The sequence below is a fragment of the Solea solea genome, chromosome 5 (assembly GCF_958295425.1).
Source record: "Solea solea chromosome 5, fSolSol10.1, whole genome shotgun sequence".
Lineage (NCBI taxonomy): Eukaryota > Metazoa > Chordata > Actinopteri > Pleuronectiformes > Soleidae > Solea > Solea solea.
This window is the reverse complement of record NC_081138.1, coordinates 235,001-252,280: the sequence shown is the minus strand read 5'-3', so window position 1 is coordinate 252,280 and position 17,280 is coordinate 235,001. Positions and strand designations below refer to the sequence as shown.

At 43.7% G+C, this 17,280-nt stretch overlaps 3 protein-coding genes across 3 annotated transcripts; 2 read left to right on the top strand and 1 right to left on the bottom strand.

The window, feature by feature from the left end:
* The first annotated feature begins 6,374 nt into the window (after positions 1–6,374).
* Positions 6,375–8,557, top strand: nudt21 (nudix hydrolase 21). The gene is made up of 7 exons (XM_058629913.1): positions 6,375–6,658; positions 7,025–7,225; positions 7,298–7,361; positions 7,440–7,529; positions 7,693–7,768; positions 7,850–7,964; positions 8,141–8,557. The coding sequence occupies exons 1-7, from the start codon at positions 6,537–6,539 to the stop codon at positions 8,160–8,162; spliced, it is 690 nt and encodes a 229-aa protein (XP_058485896.1). The 5' UTR covers positions 6,375–6,536; the 3' UTR covers positions 8,163–8,557.
* Positions 8,558–8,986: 429 nt separating this feature from the next.
* On the bottom strand, positions 8,987–15,364 carry LOC131459806 (apidaecins type 73-like). Its single transcript, XM_058629914.1, has 2 exons — positions 15,281–15,364; positions 8,987–9,812 (listed from the first exon to the last, which is right to left on the bottom strand). Exons 1-2 carry the CDS (start codon positions 15,314–15,316, stop codon positions 9,261–9,263), a joined length of 588 nt encoding a protein of 195 aa, XP_058485897.1. The 5' UTR covers positions 15,317–15,364; the 3' UTR covers positions 8,987–9,260.
* On the top strand, positions 10,791–15,485 carry ogfod1 (2-oxoglutarate and iron-dependent oxygenase domain containing 1). Its single transcript, XM_058629912.1, has 13 exons — positions 10,791–11,051; positions 11,243–11,388; positions 11,490–11,536; positions 12,076–12,176; positions 12,253–12,369; positions 12,443–12,534; positions 13,759–13,887; positions 13,977–14,090; positions 14,158–14,237; positions 14,415–14,671; positions 14,984–15,112; positions 15,196–15,254; positions 15,327–15,485. The coding sequence occupies exons 1-13, from the start codon at positions 10,892–10,894 to the stop codon at positions 15,465–15,467; spliced, it is 1,572 nt and encodes a 523-aa protein (XP_058485895.1). The 5' UTR covers positions 10,791–10,891; the 3' UTR covers positions 15,468–15,485.
* Positions 15,486–17,280: the final 1,795 nt, after the last annotated feature.

Sequence of the window (17,280 nt, the reverse complement as noted above, 5' to 3'; positions counted from 1 at the left end):
TATACTCACAGTTGTACACAGTTATACTCACAGTTATACACAGTTAGACTCACAGTTATACACAGTTAGACACAGTTATTCTCACAGTTATACACAGTTATACTCACAGTTATACACAGTTAGACTCACAGTTATTCTCACAGTTATACTCACAGTTATACACAGTTATACTCACAGTTATACACAGTTAGACTCACAGTTATTCACACAGTTATACTCACAATTATACACAGTTATACTCACAGTTATACACAACCAAGCAGTTCAAAAATAAAATGAGACTTTACTTCCAAACACTGACCAAACCAAAAGCACGTTACTCTATGAATATTTAAAAACCTTTTCTCATTCATTTTAAATGTTCATTATCCTCCCTGTTTGTCCTTTATGTTGTTTCAGGACTTGTTTTATTATATAATGAAATATATTAATAAGAGGTGAAAAATACAGGTAAATGAGTTCCAGTTACGTACATTAAAGAAAGAAAGCAGTTCATAAAACCAACCACAGGAGGGCAGACACACACACACACACACGGATATTACATTCATTTCATTGGAGACTCCAAACATTTGCTCCTTAGTTTCTGACTTGATCCAAACCGAAACCAGTGATCCAAACATCAGCCTTTTCCCGTGTGGTTTCTCACAGCTGTGACTCATCCTGAACAGCTGATGTCATATCATCATCTCATATGTAAGAGGAAAAAGTTATTTCTGTATTGAACAGCTAAGAAAAGAAAGAGTTAGTCATGTTTCCCTCAAATATTTATAAACCTTATATAACCCTAAAGACATCATCTCATAGATATTTCTTTCACACTAAAATGCATTTACAGTCACAGTAACACACTGGTGTTGGGTGTACATACATATACTATTTATATATAGTATATATATATATATATATATACATACACATATATGTATGTATATATATATATATGTATATACATATATACATATATATGTATGGCATGTGTAATGGTTGCTTTGTTTCATTGCAGGAACTGCTGCTGTTGTTTGTAACTAATTGATAATTACCTGAGGCAAATGATTCTGAGAAAGAGTGAAACATAATATGTCCTGCACAAGATTTCCAGAAGGAGTCAGGAGATTAATTAAGATCCTCAGACGCTGGTGCTTGTGGGTGTGTGATTGTTTTTCAGTAAGACTTACAACTCATTATCGAGGTGTCCGCCCATCCTTAAGGGCTCACACCGTTTTTGTTTTGTGTGTGTGTGTGTGTGTGTGTGTGTGTCCATTTAAAGAAAGTACCAGGACAAATTGACACTGCACATTTTCTGCATATGAAATAAAAGATTAATTCATTACATAACCACGAGAGCCTTTTGTTCATGTGAGTCTGTCCACTGAAGATGATCCATGTGTTAATTGTTAGCATCTGTATGAGGAAACATAGATGAAACAAACATCCTCCTCTTATTTTATCTTTCTCTCATGGTTTTCCTCTCAGAGGGGAGGGAGCAGAGAAAGGCGAGGCTCTGTTGTCACATCTGTCAGTCTAGCCTGGCCCCTCCCACCTCTGTGGAGGCATTACATACTGCTGCTGCTTGAGCTCTTAGCAACGGTGCTCAGCAACAGAACCACGGCAACAGAGCTCCACGGTAACGGCGTGCCGTGTCTCCCCAATGGAGCTGCCATTGGGCGGACCAGCGCTCAGGCACTACACCCAGAGCAGACCCAGACCTCATCGACAGAAACTCAACTATCGTCCCAGCAGACCACAGGTACTCAGACAGGTTTTTGTTCAAATGGATTGTAAAGAGATAAAGGGGTGGAACAGTAGGAGAGATGAGAGAGGGAGAGGGAGAGATGTAAAAGAGGGGAGAGGCAGGGGGAAGGGAAGGATGGAGGGGGAGTTGTGTAAAAGACGCCGTGTGTTTGGATGTCTTCTCTTTCTTCCACTGACAAACGCTTGTGGCATCTGTTCATTTTCAAAGATCATCTCCATTTTCCACTGAGCTGATGTTGTTGTAGACACAAATGGCCAGGGAGACCAAATCCAAGCGATTCCCCTGACAGCGGGTCATATAACGATGACTTGTGCTGAGTGTGTGCTCTGCATCAGCCTCCTGGCTTTGATCGTGGGCTCAGATGTTAACACGATCAGGCTGATGCAACTGTGAAATCACGATCTGGACAGATGTAAGGACATTACTGAGCAACTGACCCCCAGGAGGCGGGGCTGTACATGACACCTGCAGAGGTGTGTGATGTGAAGTTTGTGTGATCTTCACTATTAAATATGTGTGTGTGTGTGTGTGTGTGTGTGTGGTTATCAGGAGACCATCATTGAGAGTGAGAATGAAGTCCTTGAGCTCATGGGGCGAGTGGATGAGGGAGTAGAAGAGTTCTTCACTAAGAGAGTCCTGCCTACAGATGTTCTGTGAGTACCACAGCTCCACCACAGCCACACACACACACTTCATATGTAGGTCATGTCCATGAGTTTATACACGTTTCTTTATGTAGGAAGAAAGAAGATGAAGAATCGATCACAGTTCAGGAAGTGTCTCCAGCCAGCTCCATCCCTCTGCCACCACCAACAAAAACACTCAGGAGGAAGCTCGGTGATTTCTTCACGCTCAGAAAGAGACGAGGTTTGAAGTCAGAAACGAGCCACGAGGGCCGGCCCAAAAAGGCCTCCATCGCCGACTTCATACGCCCGCTCAGGGAGGTCGCGAGAGCTGAGAAAGAGAAAGAGAAAGAGAAGGACAGAGTGAAGGAACATGACAAGGAAAATGAAAAAGACAAAGGTCCAAGTGCTGGAGAGTCAGCTGTTCAGGAGACACCTCCACTCAGAGGCGAGGTGGTGCCTCCACGCCGAGCTCTCAGAGAGGGGAAGTCCCAGTCTCTCATTCTGCTGTCTGGATCAGCAGCAACAGGAACTCCTAATGCCAGGAACACTGCAAAGGTCAGTGTGAGCAGAGTTTATGGAACACACACACACTCACACACACACACACACACACACACTCATTCATTACTCTGCTTTTACTGATTTCAGAAACAGTTTGAAGGCCAGCACAGCTTTGAACAGAAGCTCCATCTGATGCTTCAACGCATCGGAGTCTCCAAACCACCACCAGAAGAAACTCCGGTGTGTGTGTGTGTGTATGTGTGTGTGTGTGCGCGCACTGCTGCTGCAGTCACATGACAAAAGTGTTAAAGACGTCTTTTATTCTTGTAGAATCAGGAGGGAGAAATGAAAAAGGCAGAGTCTGAAGGTTTGAATCATTTCCTTTACAGCACTTAGACAAAAATGAAATCCGTTTCCAACATTTGTATCATGTCATGACCTCTTCATCATTCCACTAGAAAAACAGTCAATGTTGAGATCAGTGTGTTATCTCTGTGCCTCAGGCACCATCATTGACAGTAAACCTGAGGCGTCTGCTTCTTTCTCTAAACCTCGAACAATGTCTGCGTCCTCAGGTAAAAAGCATGCAAACATCACATCTTCTCATTTATATGTGCAGTCATCACTAACTTCATGTTTGCACGTTTTCTTTTAGACACGAGGCATCAAATTCGACCAAGTGTGTCGGCTCACGACTCAGCTGGAAAACCTGCTCTGCCTCCAAAGCCAGTGATCAAACCCGGTCCGGTCCTCACGACATCGTCAGCATCAGGCCGCAACACACACAGTCCAACCACCATCATCACCTCTGCTGTACTGACCAGCTCTGATTCAGACCCTGACTCAACTCCTGCTGCAGCTGCCACACACACACATGTTACAGAGGCCGACAGCAAGGCCTCTGACGGTCGTTCACCGACAACAGAACAGCTGACTGCTGCCGTCCCAGCAGCACCGACACCGACTACAGAACAGCTGACTGCTGCCGTCCCAGCAGCACCGACACCGACAACAGAACAGCTGACTGCTGCCGTCACAGCAGCACCGACAACGACAACAGAACAGCTGACTGCTGCCGTCCCAGCAGCACCGACAACGACAACAGAACAGCTGACTGCTGCCGTCCCAGCAGCACCGACAACGACAACAGAACAGCTGACTGCTGCAGTCCCAGCAGCACCGACAACGACAACAGAACAGCTGACTGCTGCCGTCCCAGCAGCACCGACAACGACAACAGAACAGCTGACTGCTGCCGTCCCAGCAGCACCGACACCGACAACAGAACAGCTGACTGCTGCCGTCCCAGCAGCACCGACAACGACAACAGAACAGCTGACTGCTGCAGTCCCAGCAGCACCGACAACGACAACAGAACAGCTGACTGCTGCAGTCCCAGCAGCACCGACAACGACTACAGAACAGCTGACTGCTGCCGTCCCAGCAGCACCGACAACGACAACAGAACAGCTGACTGCTGCCGTCCCAGCAGCACCGACAACGACAACACCGACAGGCCTCAACACAGCCACTGAGCCTCGTGACACTTCAGACCCTCACAGCCTCCAGGTCACTTTAACACTAACTACACCTTCCATTACCATGGAAACGGTTTCTGCTGTCACCAGTGAAAGTTCACGTTCCACAATATTACCAAATCTGTCAACTGAATCCACTTTGGCACAGATTAATGTTGTTCTCCCGTCTGATTTTACCCCTGCTGCTGCTGATGCTGCTGCTGCTGATGATGATGATGATGACGCTGCTGCTGTTGCTGCTGCTGCTGAAGCTGAATCTGTTGCTGCTGCTGATGCTGCTGAAGTTGCTGCTGCTGGAGGTGACCCAACTATTGCTGTTGTCCCCACAGCTGCTTGGCCCACCACCAGCACATCAGATATGCCCTCAGGCTCGATCATCACCACAGATTCACTCAGTGAAACTTGTGATGATTCCTCTGTGGTCACCTCCACTAGCTCCTTAGTTTCTGAAACGACATCTTCATCTAACTTAAGTGAAACCATTAAAGCCACAGTTTCACCTGATGCCACCTCTTCAACCCCAATATCTGCTGCTCCTCCTCCCACCAGCAGCAGCAGCAGCAGCAGCAGCAGCTCCACTAGAAGCCCAACAGCCACTGATTGCATGAACTCTATCTCAGCTCCCAACATGACTCAGCCAGACACTGATATTTCTGTTCCCTCCACTTGTTCTGGTCTAACAAAGCCCACAAACAACACTCGTGCAGTCAGCTCCACACAGTCACCTGACTCAGAGCCAGAGACACATGACCTCCCTGTTACTGATGATCCCTCTGATCACCTGAGCAGTCCAGCACACTCTACTGTCAGTCTAGGTGAAAATAATGTTGTCCAGACCAGATCTGACCAAACATCCAGTGTGGATCCAACGGAGCAGGGTAAGGGTTTGTGTCACATGCAGTATTCCTCTGACCGTGTGTGTTGATGTGCTTCAAGGGTTCAAGAGTTTGTGCTTTTTCTCATCTCCTGACAGCAGAAGACGAGCCTGACGTGGAACAGAAGCAGCAAACACAGGTGGATGAAAGTCAAGGAGTTGTTAATGATGGAAAACCAACGCTAACCAGAAGAGAGAGTGAGTGAGACACTGATGAGAGAGCAGAGGAGGGTCAAAGGTCGCTGAGCCACAAGTAATTTCACAAATCGCTAAATACGGGACCAACTACTGTGACGGAGCAGGAGAGGCCACAGTACAGCCGAGGATCCACGGTGTGATGTCATCAACATATCCAGCAGTGTCTTTGTCCTTTTTTTCTGCATCGCACGTATGATCATGTACCATAAGACGAGTGCTGTGCTAAACGACACCATGTTTACATTATATAGATGATAAGTGATATAGATATGACTATTATATGGAATAATGAATTGATCGAGTGATTGATGTGATGATTCACGTGTGATGCAAATGTTTGTTGTTTTAACAGAAAATCTAAACTTAAGGTGCTACAACGCTTTCAAGAGGGAGCGTTAACAAAGTGTGAAGGTATCTGGGTCAAGATGTAAGAACTGTTTATAACAGTAGAACAGTTTTTGTTCAACTGAACCCTGACATGGAAACAAATATGGAATATTAAACATTTTAACAACTCAAATATAAATAAATAAACACTAACTAAATAGTAAAGTGTGGTGTTTTGTGTTATTGGTGCTGCTGTCAGGTGACAACATGTGGACCGACGTCTTCACATTTTCATCAACTACTGTTAAATATTCTCTTATTATTCCCCAAAGATTCCACGAGATTCACTGAACTTCTGTGTCATGTGATCATTTTTAAATGTGATCAAAGCTTTTCTGAAATAAAACAAAGTTTTCAAATGTACATTTTTACTGTGAAGATGAAATCCTTACATTTCAGGAGCTCAAAGTGCTGCTGTTCAATAAACCAACACCTCTATGACCAGCAGGTGTCGCTGTCGAAAAAACATTGACCGGAAGAGCGAAGCTCACCCGGAAAAGGAGGAGAGGGAAACGACGGGGACGGGATTGTTGTGCACCGTTCTCAGACATTTTCAAATTTCTCGCTTGTTCATCGACATTTCACCGATTTCCGAAGCCGCCGCCAGCGCCTGTTTCCCGGAGGATTCGTTGTGCTCGTCGCGCTCTCGGTGAACGATGTCCGTGGTTCCTCCCAGTCGCTCGGCCGCGGGGTGGCCGCGCGGTGGTGCCGTTCAGTTTGGGAACAAATACATCAGCGGGCCCGCTAAACCGCTCACACTGGAGAGGCCCATCAATCTGTGAGTCCACCAGCACCTGACGCAAACGCCCGCAAACACCCGCAAACAACGAGCCGGTGTCTGCGCGGGCCGGTAGTTACCGCGCACCGTCGACCGACGCCGAAGGGGCTCGGTTCGCGGTGTCTGAGTGAAAGAGTGAAATTGACCGGAACTCACATTTACACTGAGACGTGTGATCGTGACTCACAGTCTGTTTAGACGTAGGAAAGAAAATGTGGATATAAAACATTGAACATAAACATTTGTAAAGCAGCTTCTGACAATAGAGCCATTTATTTACTCAACATAAAGTCTGCTCACCTTCACGGTGTTAGAAACCTCACTTATGACTCCTAAAAAAAGATTGCTGTTCATGTGTTTTTGCAGATATCCTCTCACCAACTACACATTTGGGACCAAAGAGCCTCTGTATGAGAAGGACAGTTCAGTGGCGGCTCGTTTCCAGAGGATGCGGGAAGAGTTTGATAAAATGGGAATGCGGAGGACAGTGGAAGGCGTCCTCATCGTCCACGAACACAGACTGCCTCACGTGTTGCTGCTGCAGCTCGGCACCACTTTCTTTAAACTGTGAGTTGACAGCAGATAAAAGGCTCCTGGTTTGAACACAACAGTTGTGTGATGTGTGTTTGCTCTGTGCAGGCCTGGTGGAGAACTGAATCCTGCAGAGGACGAGGTGGAGGGTCTGAAACGCCTGATGGCTGAGGTAACTACAGCACACCGCAGTGTTCCTGTGTTGACTGAGCTCTTTAAACATTTGTTAAAACACTTGTTTGAACTTTAGATTCTGGGGCGACAGGACGGGGTGAAGCAGGACTGGGTGATCGATGACTGTATTGGTAACTGGTGGCGCCCCAACTTTGAGCCTCCACAGGTTTGTAGACCACAAAGAGAACTTACTTAATAAACTTCCATATCCTGATCAGAGCTGAAGTCGCTGGGATCCTTTCATTGCTTACCTGTGAAGATAAAGATAATGGATGGAAATGACTGACAGTAGAAAACAGACACAGATGTGACTTTTCTTGTGTTTGCAGTATCCGTACATTCCAGCTCACATCACCAAACCAAAGGAGCACAAGAAACTGTTCCTGGTGCAGCTGCAAGAAAAAGGTTCTTACGACATCATTCTCTAAATGGTTTCATTCAAACGTTAACGCCAGTAAAGTTACTTACTCTTTCTTTTCTCCCCAGCGCTGTTTGCTGTTCCCAAGAACTATAAACTGGTTGCGGCTCCGTTGTTCGAACTGTACGACAACGCTCCTGGATATGGACCCATCATCTCCAGTCTACCCCAGCTACTGAGCAGGTCCGCTTTGCTTTGTTTTTACAATTTGTTATAATTATACATGATGTTACGTATAAAAGATCATTATTAGCAAGTGACGTTTGGTGGAGACATTTATATCCGACTCTAGAAGAATAGAAGAATAAATGAACGAAGAACACAACGTGTAACTAAAGAGTGTAAATGTCTTTTCACAGGTTCAACTTCATCTACAACTAACGTGCTGAAGCAGAGTGTGTGTGTGTGGCTGTCTCCGTCTGTGTGGCTGTCTCTGTCTGTGTGGCTGTCTCTGTGAGTGCAGCCCATGACAAACAGAGGTCAAAGAGTCTTCTCTGGCTCGACGTTCACAGAGGAAAAGCTTGTCGTCAGATTTACGGGCGTCCTGAGCGCTGTTTATACTGTTAGAAGAAAATGAAAGTATCATGTACGTTTCTCTGTTGTTGTTTTTGTAAGAAACAGCTGTTTTTTGGTATCTGAGTCCACAATCTGATTTTATGTTGTTTCACAGGAAGTCTGTGTTTGATTAAACAAACTACAAACATTGAGTTTCCTGTCGTTTTAACCTGTAACAATGCCATTTTGTTTTTTTTAAATAAATCAATCCTTTCAGTGTGTCGAAGAGTGATTGACTGATTACTTTCAAAGTCATTTTATACGAGTGGCTCAGTGGATAAGAGCGGTACCCTGTGTGCGACCACATCGTGGCTGATTCTCAATTCCATCGTTAGTCGCTTTGGATAAAAGCGTCTGCTAAATGACATGTAATGTAATGTATATCTTTAAATTTATCTTATTAAGATTTAAACTGAGACGAATTGTTCAACATTTCGTCAACATGATTCTCGATTATTTTTGGATGTGTGCTGTATAGTTATAGTTCTGTGATAGTCACTTCAGAATGTTTTATTACTGCAGTGTGCTCAGATGCATCACAGTCTTCATCACAGAGACTGAAAAGTGAAGCTAAAGTTCAGATCGTGTCCTGATTGTGAACGTCGGCTTTTGTGATAGAGGCATTTCACAAGCATTAAGATTTAAGATCATGTGTCTAATGTAGTTTTATTAAAGAGTGTTTGTAGCCTGTATGATTTATCCATTGTTTCTATAAACTGCTTATCCTGCACATAATAAACAACATCAATAATATAACATACCACTCAGTAGCAGCAACATCATGACCATGTTTTAACTGGACCCACTGACTTTCACATGTGTTTTAACGTCATTACATCTTTCTGTGAGTAAATATCCTCAGCAGTAAACGTTAATGAGGAGGAGCAAAAACATCACGATTCTAAACGTAAAGTTTCCATAAAGTCATACCAAAGATATTTGAGAGAAAACATCCAGAGGATCCAGAGGTCGGAGCAGCGACGCTGAACTTTCACCTGCTGGTGCAGGGATGGAGAGCAGGCCCGGGGTGAGGAGACCGAGGTGAGGAGGCCGAGGTCGGGAGGCCGAGGTGAGGAGGCCGTGGTCGGGAGGCCGAGGTGAGGAGACCGAGGTGAGGAGACCGAGGTGAGGAGGCCGGGGTGAGGAGGCCGTGGTCGGGAGGCCGAGGTGAGGAGACCGAGGTGAGGAGGCCGTGGTCGGGAGGCCGAGGTGAGGAGACCGAGGTGAGGAGGCCGGGGTGAGGAGACCGAGGTGAGGAGGCCGAGGTCGGGAGGCCGAGGTGAGGAGACCGTGGTGAGGAGGCCGGGGTGAGGAGGCCGCAGCTTCTGGGAGGGATGGTGCACATGGAGGAGGTCGGAGAGATAATGTGGAGCTTACGGATTTGATGTGAGTTGAGTCCATGACACCCAGGTTGAGAACCTCCGTCTTCAGGCTGTTTAGTTGGAGCAGGTTAGAAACCAACCAAGATTTGATTTCCTGTAAACGATGTAATAATTTGTGCCTTTTTAAACGTAAATGACTAGAACTGAACGTCGAGCTCAACATTTTCACTCAGTGTCCAGTGATCCTGTACATTTTCCATTTACTCAAAGAAATCTAATCGTTTTCCATCACAATCACATATTTGTCCTCCATGAGTGCAATGATTATAGTTTAGAGTTAACCAAAAGTAACCAAATAACCAAAACCTTTCACACCAACTACATCAACCTCAGCAGTATTATACACAGACTGTATGTGATTATGGGATGGATGTTCATTTGTCCTCATTGCTCATTTTTAAAATGGCATCTTCTGACACAATACTTATTATGGCCTTTTTGCATATTGCACCTGGCAAAGACTCATAATTACAACCAACTAACACTAAAATCTAAACTAAAATAAAAAACTACTTAAAACGAGCAAACCTGCTCTAAAAATTGAATTGAAATGAACTAATTTTAAAAACTAAAACTATTCTAACCTTGCATGGATGAGTGCAGCTTTAATAACCTCAAATAGAGCTGAAACAATTACTCGCTTAATCGTCAACTATTTTGATGATCGATTTATCGGTTTGAAGGTTTATTCATGATTAAAACAAGATCGCTGACTGTTTCCTATTGTTAAATGTGAACATTTTCTTCATTTCTTTGCTCCATAAAAACAAAGATATGATTCAAAGTGAATCGTTTTGGTTTGTGGACAAAAACAAGACATTTGAGAACATCATTTCCAGGTTTGACAAACACTGATCAACATGTTTAATGTTTTCCGAAATGTAATCGACCAAACGATTACTTTCATTATGAAAATAAAGCAATCGTTAGTTGCAGCTCTTGTGAATTTCTCTGTGAGATGAATAAAGTATCTATCTATCTAATCTCGATTCTCAGCTAAACTGTTAGCTTCGCCTGTCAGTCTGTACGCAGGGATCTAACGGTCACCGCAACGTCATCTTCCTGCGACGTCCGTGTTTCGCTGCCTCGCGCACGCGTCTGCGTGGTTTGAGTGTTGTTAAAAACGCTTGAAACGCGTTTTCGCTCGGTTTTTGACCGCAGTTTAAAACCACAATGGCGTCGAAGCGAAACCAGGACGAGAGCAGCAAAGCGAACACGAAGAAGAAACACAAGCGGAGCGAGGAGAGAGCACAACTTAGCTCAGTGCTGGATGACGAGCAGGTGAAGGAGCGCGTGAAGGAGGCGTGGAGCCGCAAGAGCAGCTGCATTCTGGGTAAGGAGGGGCGTGGTCAACAAACAAACTAACAAACAAGAGTCGCTGCAGAAACACAACAACTTCTATAAAGTGATTAAACACAAGTAAACAAGTACAATTCTAAATGTTGATCTGTGAACGTAGCAGTTTGACTGCGAGGACACAAGTCAAGCTAGAACCTTTGAACAGGTTTTGTTAAACTTGTGCAGGGGATCTGGAGTTGGACTCTCAACCTTTCCCTCACTGCGTCATCAAGAACTTTCTGGGCAGCGAGGCCTTCGTAGAAAACCTGCAGCGAGAACTTCTGGGGCTCAACTTCCATGAGAAATCAAATGATCTTTACAAATTTAAACAGGTCATTATCAAAACAGACTTCTAATAATAATAATAATAATAATAACAATAACAGTGTTGCTAAGGGTTTGTGTTTTTATGGTCTCTGTTGTGTTGGTCCAGTCAGACGACCTGAAGACGAGGACAGAGCCACACATCGCAGGACTCAGGTGAGATGTTTGTCCCGCTGCTACGATGACCCAGTTTCCCCTCGGGGACAAATCCAGTTTTCTCTCGATCTATCTTCAATGTTACGTCCTGGGCCTTTAATGTTTTAATGTCCACAGTCGTCAGTGTTCACAGTTCTTCTTAAAAGCCTCAACAATGGCTGCATTCCATTTCCCTGAGTCAGAACGAGGACATGTTCACTGCTGTGATTACTGAGATATTTATAGTTATTATTCACACCTGTGAGTCTGCAGTGAGAAGGTCGGTCATATCGATCGTTTCTTTATAAACCACGTCTCGCTCACTGAAGACATCAGCTTATACTCTAGAATATATCTGAATAAACATGTTTATGAGAACATTATGATAGAAGAATTCTGACTCTTAATGAGGTGATGAACATGAAATGGTTTCCACAGACAGAATGGAGGAGATTTCACCTCTGTTGTAATCATGGATGAATCAGTGATAATTTATGTCACAGCAAAATGTCAAAGTGTGCTTTGAGGCAGTGGAGCAGTGTTTGTGCCTCTGTTTTCAGGACGGCTCTGTTCGGACCGTTCCGCTCCTGGCTTGGTGAAGTGTTGGGGGTGGAGCTGGAACCCACGGTGGATATTTCCTGTGCCAAATATGAATCCACAGGTGACTTTTTAATGCTCTCTGTGAGGAATAAACATCTGTGTTGACTGGTGAGATCATTATTGTGTCGCCCTCACAGATGTTCTGTTGTGTCATGACGATGAATTGGAGGGAAGACGCGTTGCTTTCATTCTCTATCTGGTGCCTCAGTGGCAGAGCAGCGATGGAGGAAACCTGGACCTTTTTACAACAGATGGTGACTCTGCTGCTTTATGTTAAAGTCTGTGTTTCTATAAAATCAGTCAAACTTCATCTGTTTTCCTCCTCAGATCATTTCCAGCCACAGACAATAGTGAAGTCCATCGTGCCCTCGTGGAACACACTCGCCCTATTTGAGGTTTCTCCAGTGTCCTTTCACCAGGTAACAATGACATCACTTCATCTGTAATCCATGAATGTGTCCACGTCATGTTAGACACACATGTATAAGGAATTATTACTTTATACTGTAAGAGCAAAAATATTTAAATACATTAACATTCATTTCACATTTATGCCTTTTTGTCAGTGATAATACAGTCAACATGTTATAATATAATACAATAAACATGTTATTATAATAATAATACAGTAAACATGTTATAACATAATAATACAATAAACATGTTATAACATAATAATACAGTAAACATGTTATAATTTAATAATACAATAAACATGTTATTATAATAATACAGTAAACATGTTATAACATAATACAATAAACATGTTATAATAATACAGTAAACATGTTATAATTTAATAATACAATAAACATGTTATTATAATAATACAATAAACATGTTATAATAATACAGTAAACATGTTATAATATAATAATACAATAAACATGTAATGTTATAATAATAATACAGTAAACATGTTATAACATAATACAATAAACATGTTATAATAATACAGTAAACATGTTATAATTTAATAATACAATAAACATGTTATAATAATACAGTAAACATGTTATAACATAATACAATAAACATGTTATTATAATAATAATACAGTAAACATGTTATAACATAATACAATAAACATGTTATAATAATACAGTGGTGGAGTGGCTCAGTGGTTAAGACCCTACCTTGTGTACCAAAGACATCATGGTCGCAAGTTCGATTCCACCCCTGGCTAAATTGTACTTGATTCCATTGTAAGTCGCTTTGGATAAAAGCGTCTGCTAAATGACATGTAATGTAATGTAACAGTAAACATGTTATAATATAATACAATAAACATGTTATAATAATACAGTAAACATGTTATAATATAATAATACAATAAACATGTTATAATAATACAGTAAACATGTTATAACATAATACAATAAACATGTTATAATATAATACAATAAACATGTTATGTTATAATAATACAGTAAACATGTTATGTTATTATAATAATACAGTACACATGTTATAATATAATAAGGTAAACATGTTATAATATAATAATACAGTACACATGTTATAATAAGGTAAACATGATATGTTATAATAATATAGTAAACATGTTATAATACAATAATACAGATGACATCAAATGATATTTCTGTGTTGTTATTGTTGTTGTTGTTGTTGTTGTCGTCCAGGTGTCAGAGGTTTTGTCACAGGACAGATGTCGTCTGTCTCTGAGCGGCTGGTTTCATGGAGCGTCACTGGAGCGTCCTCCTCGACACGTGGAGCTCCCCGTCCTGAGGAGCCCACATTTACCAAGAGACGTGAGTTTGTTTGTTGTTGTGTGTGATTTCACCCTCACTGACGTCAGCAGGTAACAGGAAGTGTCCTCCTCTGCTGCTCGTGTTGACAGGAGACTCTGCTGCTGGAGTGGATCAATCCACTTTACCTGGACGTTTCCTATCAAGAGCAGATTCAGCAGGAGTTTGAGGACAGCTCGGAAATTCAGCTCAAAGACTTCCTCAGGGTAAAGAGCGCGTGTTCTCTTCATTTCTCCACAGGTTCTTGTTGATAAATGATGTGTTTGTCTTCAGGAGGACAGGTTCAGAGAAGTGGACGAAGCTCTGAGACTCTCTCACATTCAGTGGACGAGGAGAGGTCCACCCAACAAGAGGTGACTCACAGTTCACAGATGATTTCTGCTCCTTCTGTCCTCATCTAAACACTGATGTCCTGCTCCTTCTGTCCTCATCTAAACACTGATGTCCTGATCCTTCTGTCCTCATCTAAACACTGATGTCCTGCTCCTTCTGTCCTCATCTAAACACTGATGTCCTGCTCCTTCTGTCAGATGTTATGAAGCAGCTTCTCTGGACGCACTGCCTCACTGTGTCTCCTCCTGCCTGGAGCTGCTGCGCTCAGAAGCTTTCTTCCTCTTACTCTCCAACTTCACTGGCCTTCGACTGCACTTCCTGTGTCCTGCTGATGATGATAATGATGAGGATGAGGATGAGGAGGAGAAGAAAGAAGAGAAGGATGACGATGAAGAAGATGCAGGAGATGGAGAAGCCACAGGATCTGCAACTGAGGCCCAGAGCACAGACAAAGGTGTGTGTGTGTGTGTATAGATGTTGTTGACCTGTGTGTGTGTGTGTGTGTGTGTGTAGGTGTTGTTGACCTGTGTGCGTGTGTGGTTGACCTGTGTGTGTGTGTAGGTGTTGTTGACCTGTGTGCTAGTGTGTGTGTGTGTGTGTGTGTGTGTGTGTGTAGGTGTTGTTGACCTGCGTGTGTCTGTGTGTAGGTGTTGTTGACCTCTGTGTGTGTGTGTGTGTGGTTGACCTGTGTGTGTGTGTGTGTGTGTGTAGGTGCTGTTGACCTGTGTGTGTAGGTGTTGTTGACCTGTGTGTGTGTTTTGTGCAGAGCTCAGTTCACCTCTATGTTGTGGTGAGTTGCGTCGATGGTCTCATGGCAGCTACACTCTGTTACATGATGCAGAAGCAGCTCGTGCAGAGTTTGCTCTGGATCTGCTTTTACCTTTTGGCTGTGCAGGTAAGTGTGTACACACATACACACACACACACACACACACGCACACACACAGTGTCAGTGTTGTGAGTGTGTTGTGTTCACAGACTGGCAGTCAGAGTTTGGAGGCTTCACGTGTTATGTTGCTAATGAGGAGGATGAAGAGGTGAGTGTGACGTCATGCAGTCATACCTGTGTCATCGTCGTCATCTTCATCTTCCTCTTCATCTATTTACAGCTTCTGACCATGTCTCCAGAGGATAACTCCCTGGCCCTCGTGTACAGAGACAAAGAGACGCTGAAGTTTGTCAAGCATGTCAACCACAGAAGTTTGAGCTGCAGATCCTTTCATGACTTTTCTTTTGTTTACTTTGAATAAACACAAACATTCGTCCAACATGTGGCTTTATTTACGTTCTTTCTTTACACTTTAAATATAAATATCACACACATCAATCACTACACCTTCATTTTGCTCTTTTCATACATGAACACACACATCACTGCAACACAATCACCACTGCACCACAAACATCACTGCAACACAATCACCACTGCACCACAATCACCACTGCAACACAATCATCACTGCAACACAATCACCACTGCACCACAAACATCACTGCAACACAATCACCACTGCAACACAATCATCACTGCCACACAATCATCACTGCACCACAATCACCACTGCAACACAATCATCACTGCCACACAAACATCACTGCAACACAATCATAACTGCCACACAATCATCACTGCAACACAATCATAACTGCCACACAATCATCACTGCACCACAATCATCACTGCCACACAATCATCACTGCACCACAATCACCACTGCAACACAATCATCACTGCCACACAAACATCACTGCAACACAATCATAACTGCCACACAATCATCACTGCCACACAATCATCACCGCACCACAATCACCACTGCAACACAATCATCACTGCACCACAAACATCACTGCAACACAATCATCACTGCCACACAAACATCACTGCAACACAATCATCACTGCACCACAATCACCACTGCAACACAATCATCACTGCAACACAATCACCACTGCACCACAAACATCACTGCAACACAATCACCACTGCAACACAATCATCACTGCCACACAATCATCACTGCACCACAATCACCACTGCAACACAATCATCACTGCCACACAAACATCACTGCAACACAATCATAACTGCCACACAATCATCACTGCAACACAATCATAACTGCCACACAATCATCACTGCACCACAATCACCACTGCAACACAATCATCACTGCCACACAATCATCACTGCACCACAATCACCACTGCAACACAATCATCACTGCCACACAAACATCACTGCAACACAATCATCACTGCCACACAAACATCACCGCACCACAATCACCACTGCAACACAATCATCACTGCCACACAATCATCACTGCACCACAATCACCACTGCAACACAATCATCACTGCCACACAAACATCACTGCAACACAATCATAACTGCCACACAATCATCACTGCCACACAATCATCACCGCACCACAATCACCACTGCAACACAATCATCACTGCACCACAAACATCACTGCAACACAATCATCACTGCCACACAAACATCACTGCAACACAATCATAACTGCCACACAATCATCACTGCCACAATCATCACTGCCACACACTCACCACTGCACCACAATCACCACTGCCACACAATCACCACTGCACCACAATCACCACTGCCACACAATCATCACTGCACCACAAACATCACTGCACCACAATCACCACTGCAACACAATCATCACTGCCACACAATCACCACTGCAACACAATCACCACTGCAACACAATCACCACTGCCACACAATCACCACTGCCACACAATCATCACTGCACCACAATCATCACTGCCACACAATCACCACTGCAACACAATCATCACTGCCACACAAACATCACTGCACCACAATCATCACTGCCACACAATCACCACTGCCACACAATCACCACTGCCACACAATCATCACTGCACCACAATCATCACTGCCACACAATCACCACTGCCACACAATCACCACTGCCACACAATCATCACTGCACCACAATCATCACTGCCACACAATCACCACTGCCACACAATCATCACTGCACCACAATCATCACTGCCACA

Coding starts and splice junctions, on each gene's coding strand:
- ogfod1 (XM_058629912.1), top strand. CDS start 10,892: ATGGCGTCGAAGCGAAACCAGGACGAGAGCAGCAAAGCGAACACGAAG. Junction 14,238..14,414: donor AGAGGTCCACCCAACAAGAG/GTGACTCACAGT, acceptor TCCTTCTGTCAG/ATGTTATGAAGCAGCTTCTC. Junction 15,113..15,195: donor TTTACCTTTTGGCTGTGCAG/GTAAGTGTGTAC, acceptor TTGTGTTCACAG/ACTGGCAGTCAGAGTTTGGA.
- LOC131459806 (XM_058629914.1), bottom strand. CDS start 15,316: ATGAAGAGGAAGATGAAGATGACGACGATGACACAG. Junction 9,813..15,280: donor AGATGACGACGATGACACAG/GTATGACTGCAT, acceptor CATCGTTTACAG/GAAATCAAATCTTGGTTGGT.
- nudt21 (XM_058629913.1), top strand. CDS start 6,537: ATGTCCGTGGTTCCTCCCAGTCGCTCGGCCGCGGGGTGGCCGCGCGGT. Junction 7,226..7,297: donor GGCACCACTTTCTTTAAACT/GTGAGTTGACAG, acceptor TGCTCTGTGCAG/GCCTGGTGGAGAACTGAATC. Junction 7,769..7,849: donor GGTGCAGCTGCAAGAAAAAG/GTTCTTACGACA, acceptor TTTTCTCCCCAG/CGCTGTTTGCTGTTCCCAAG.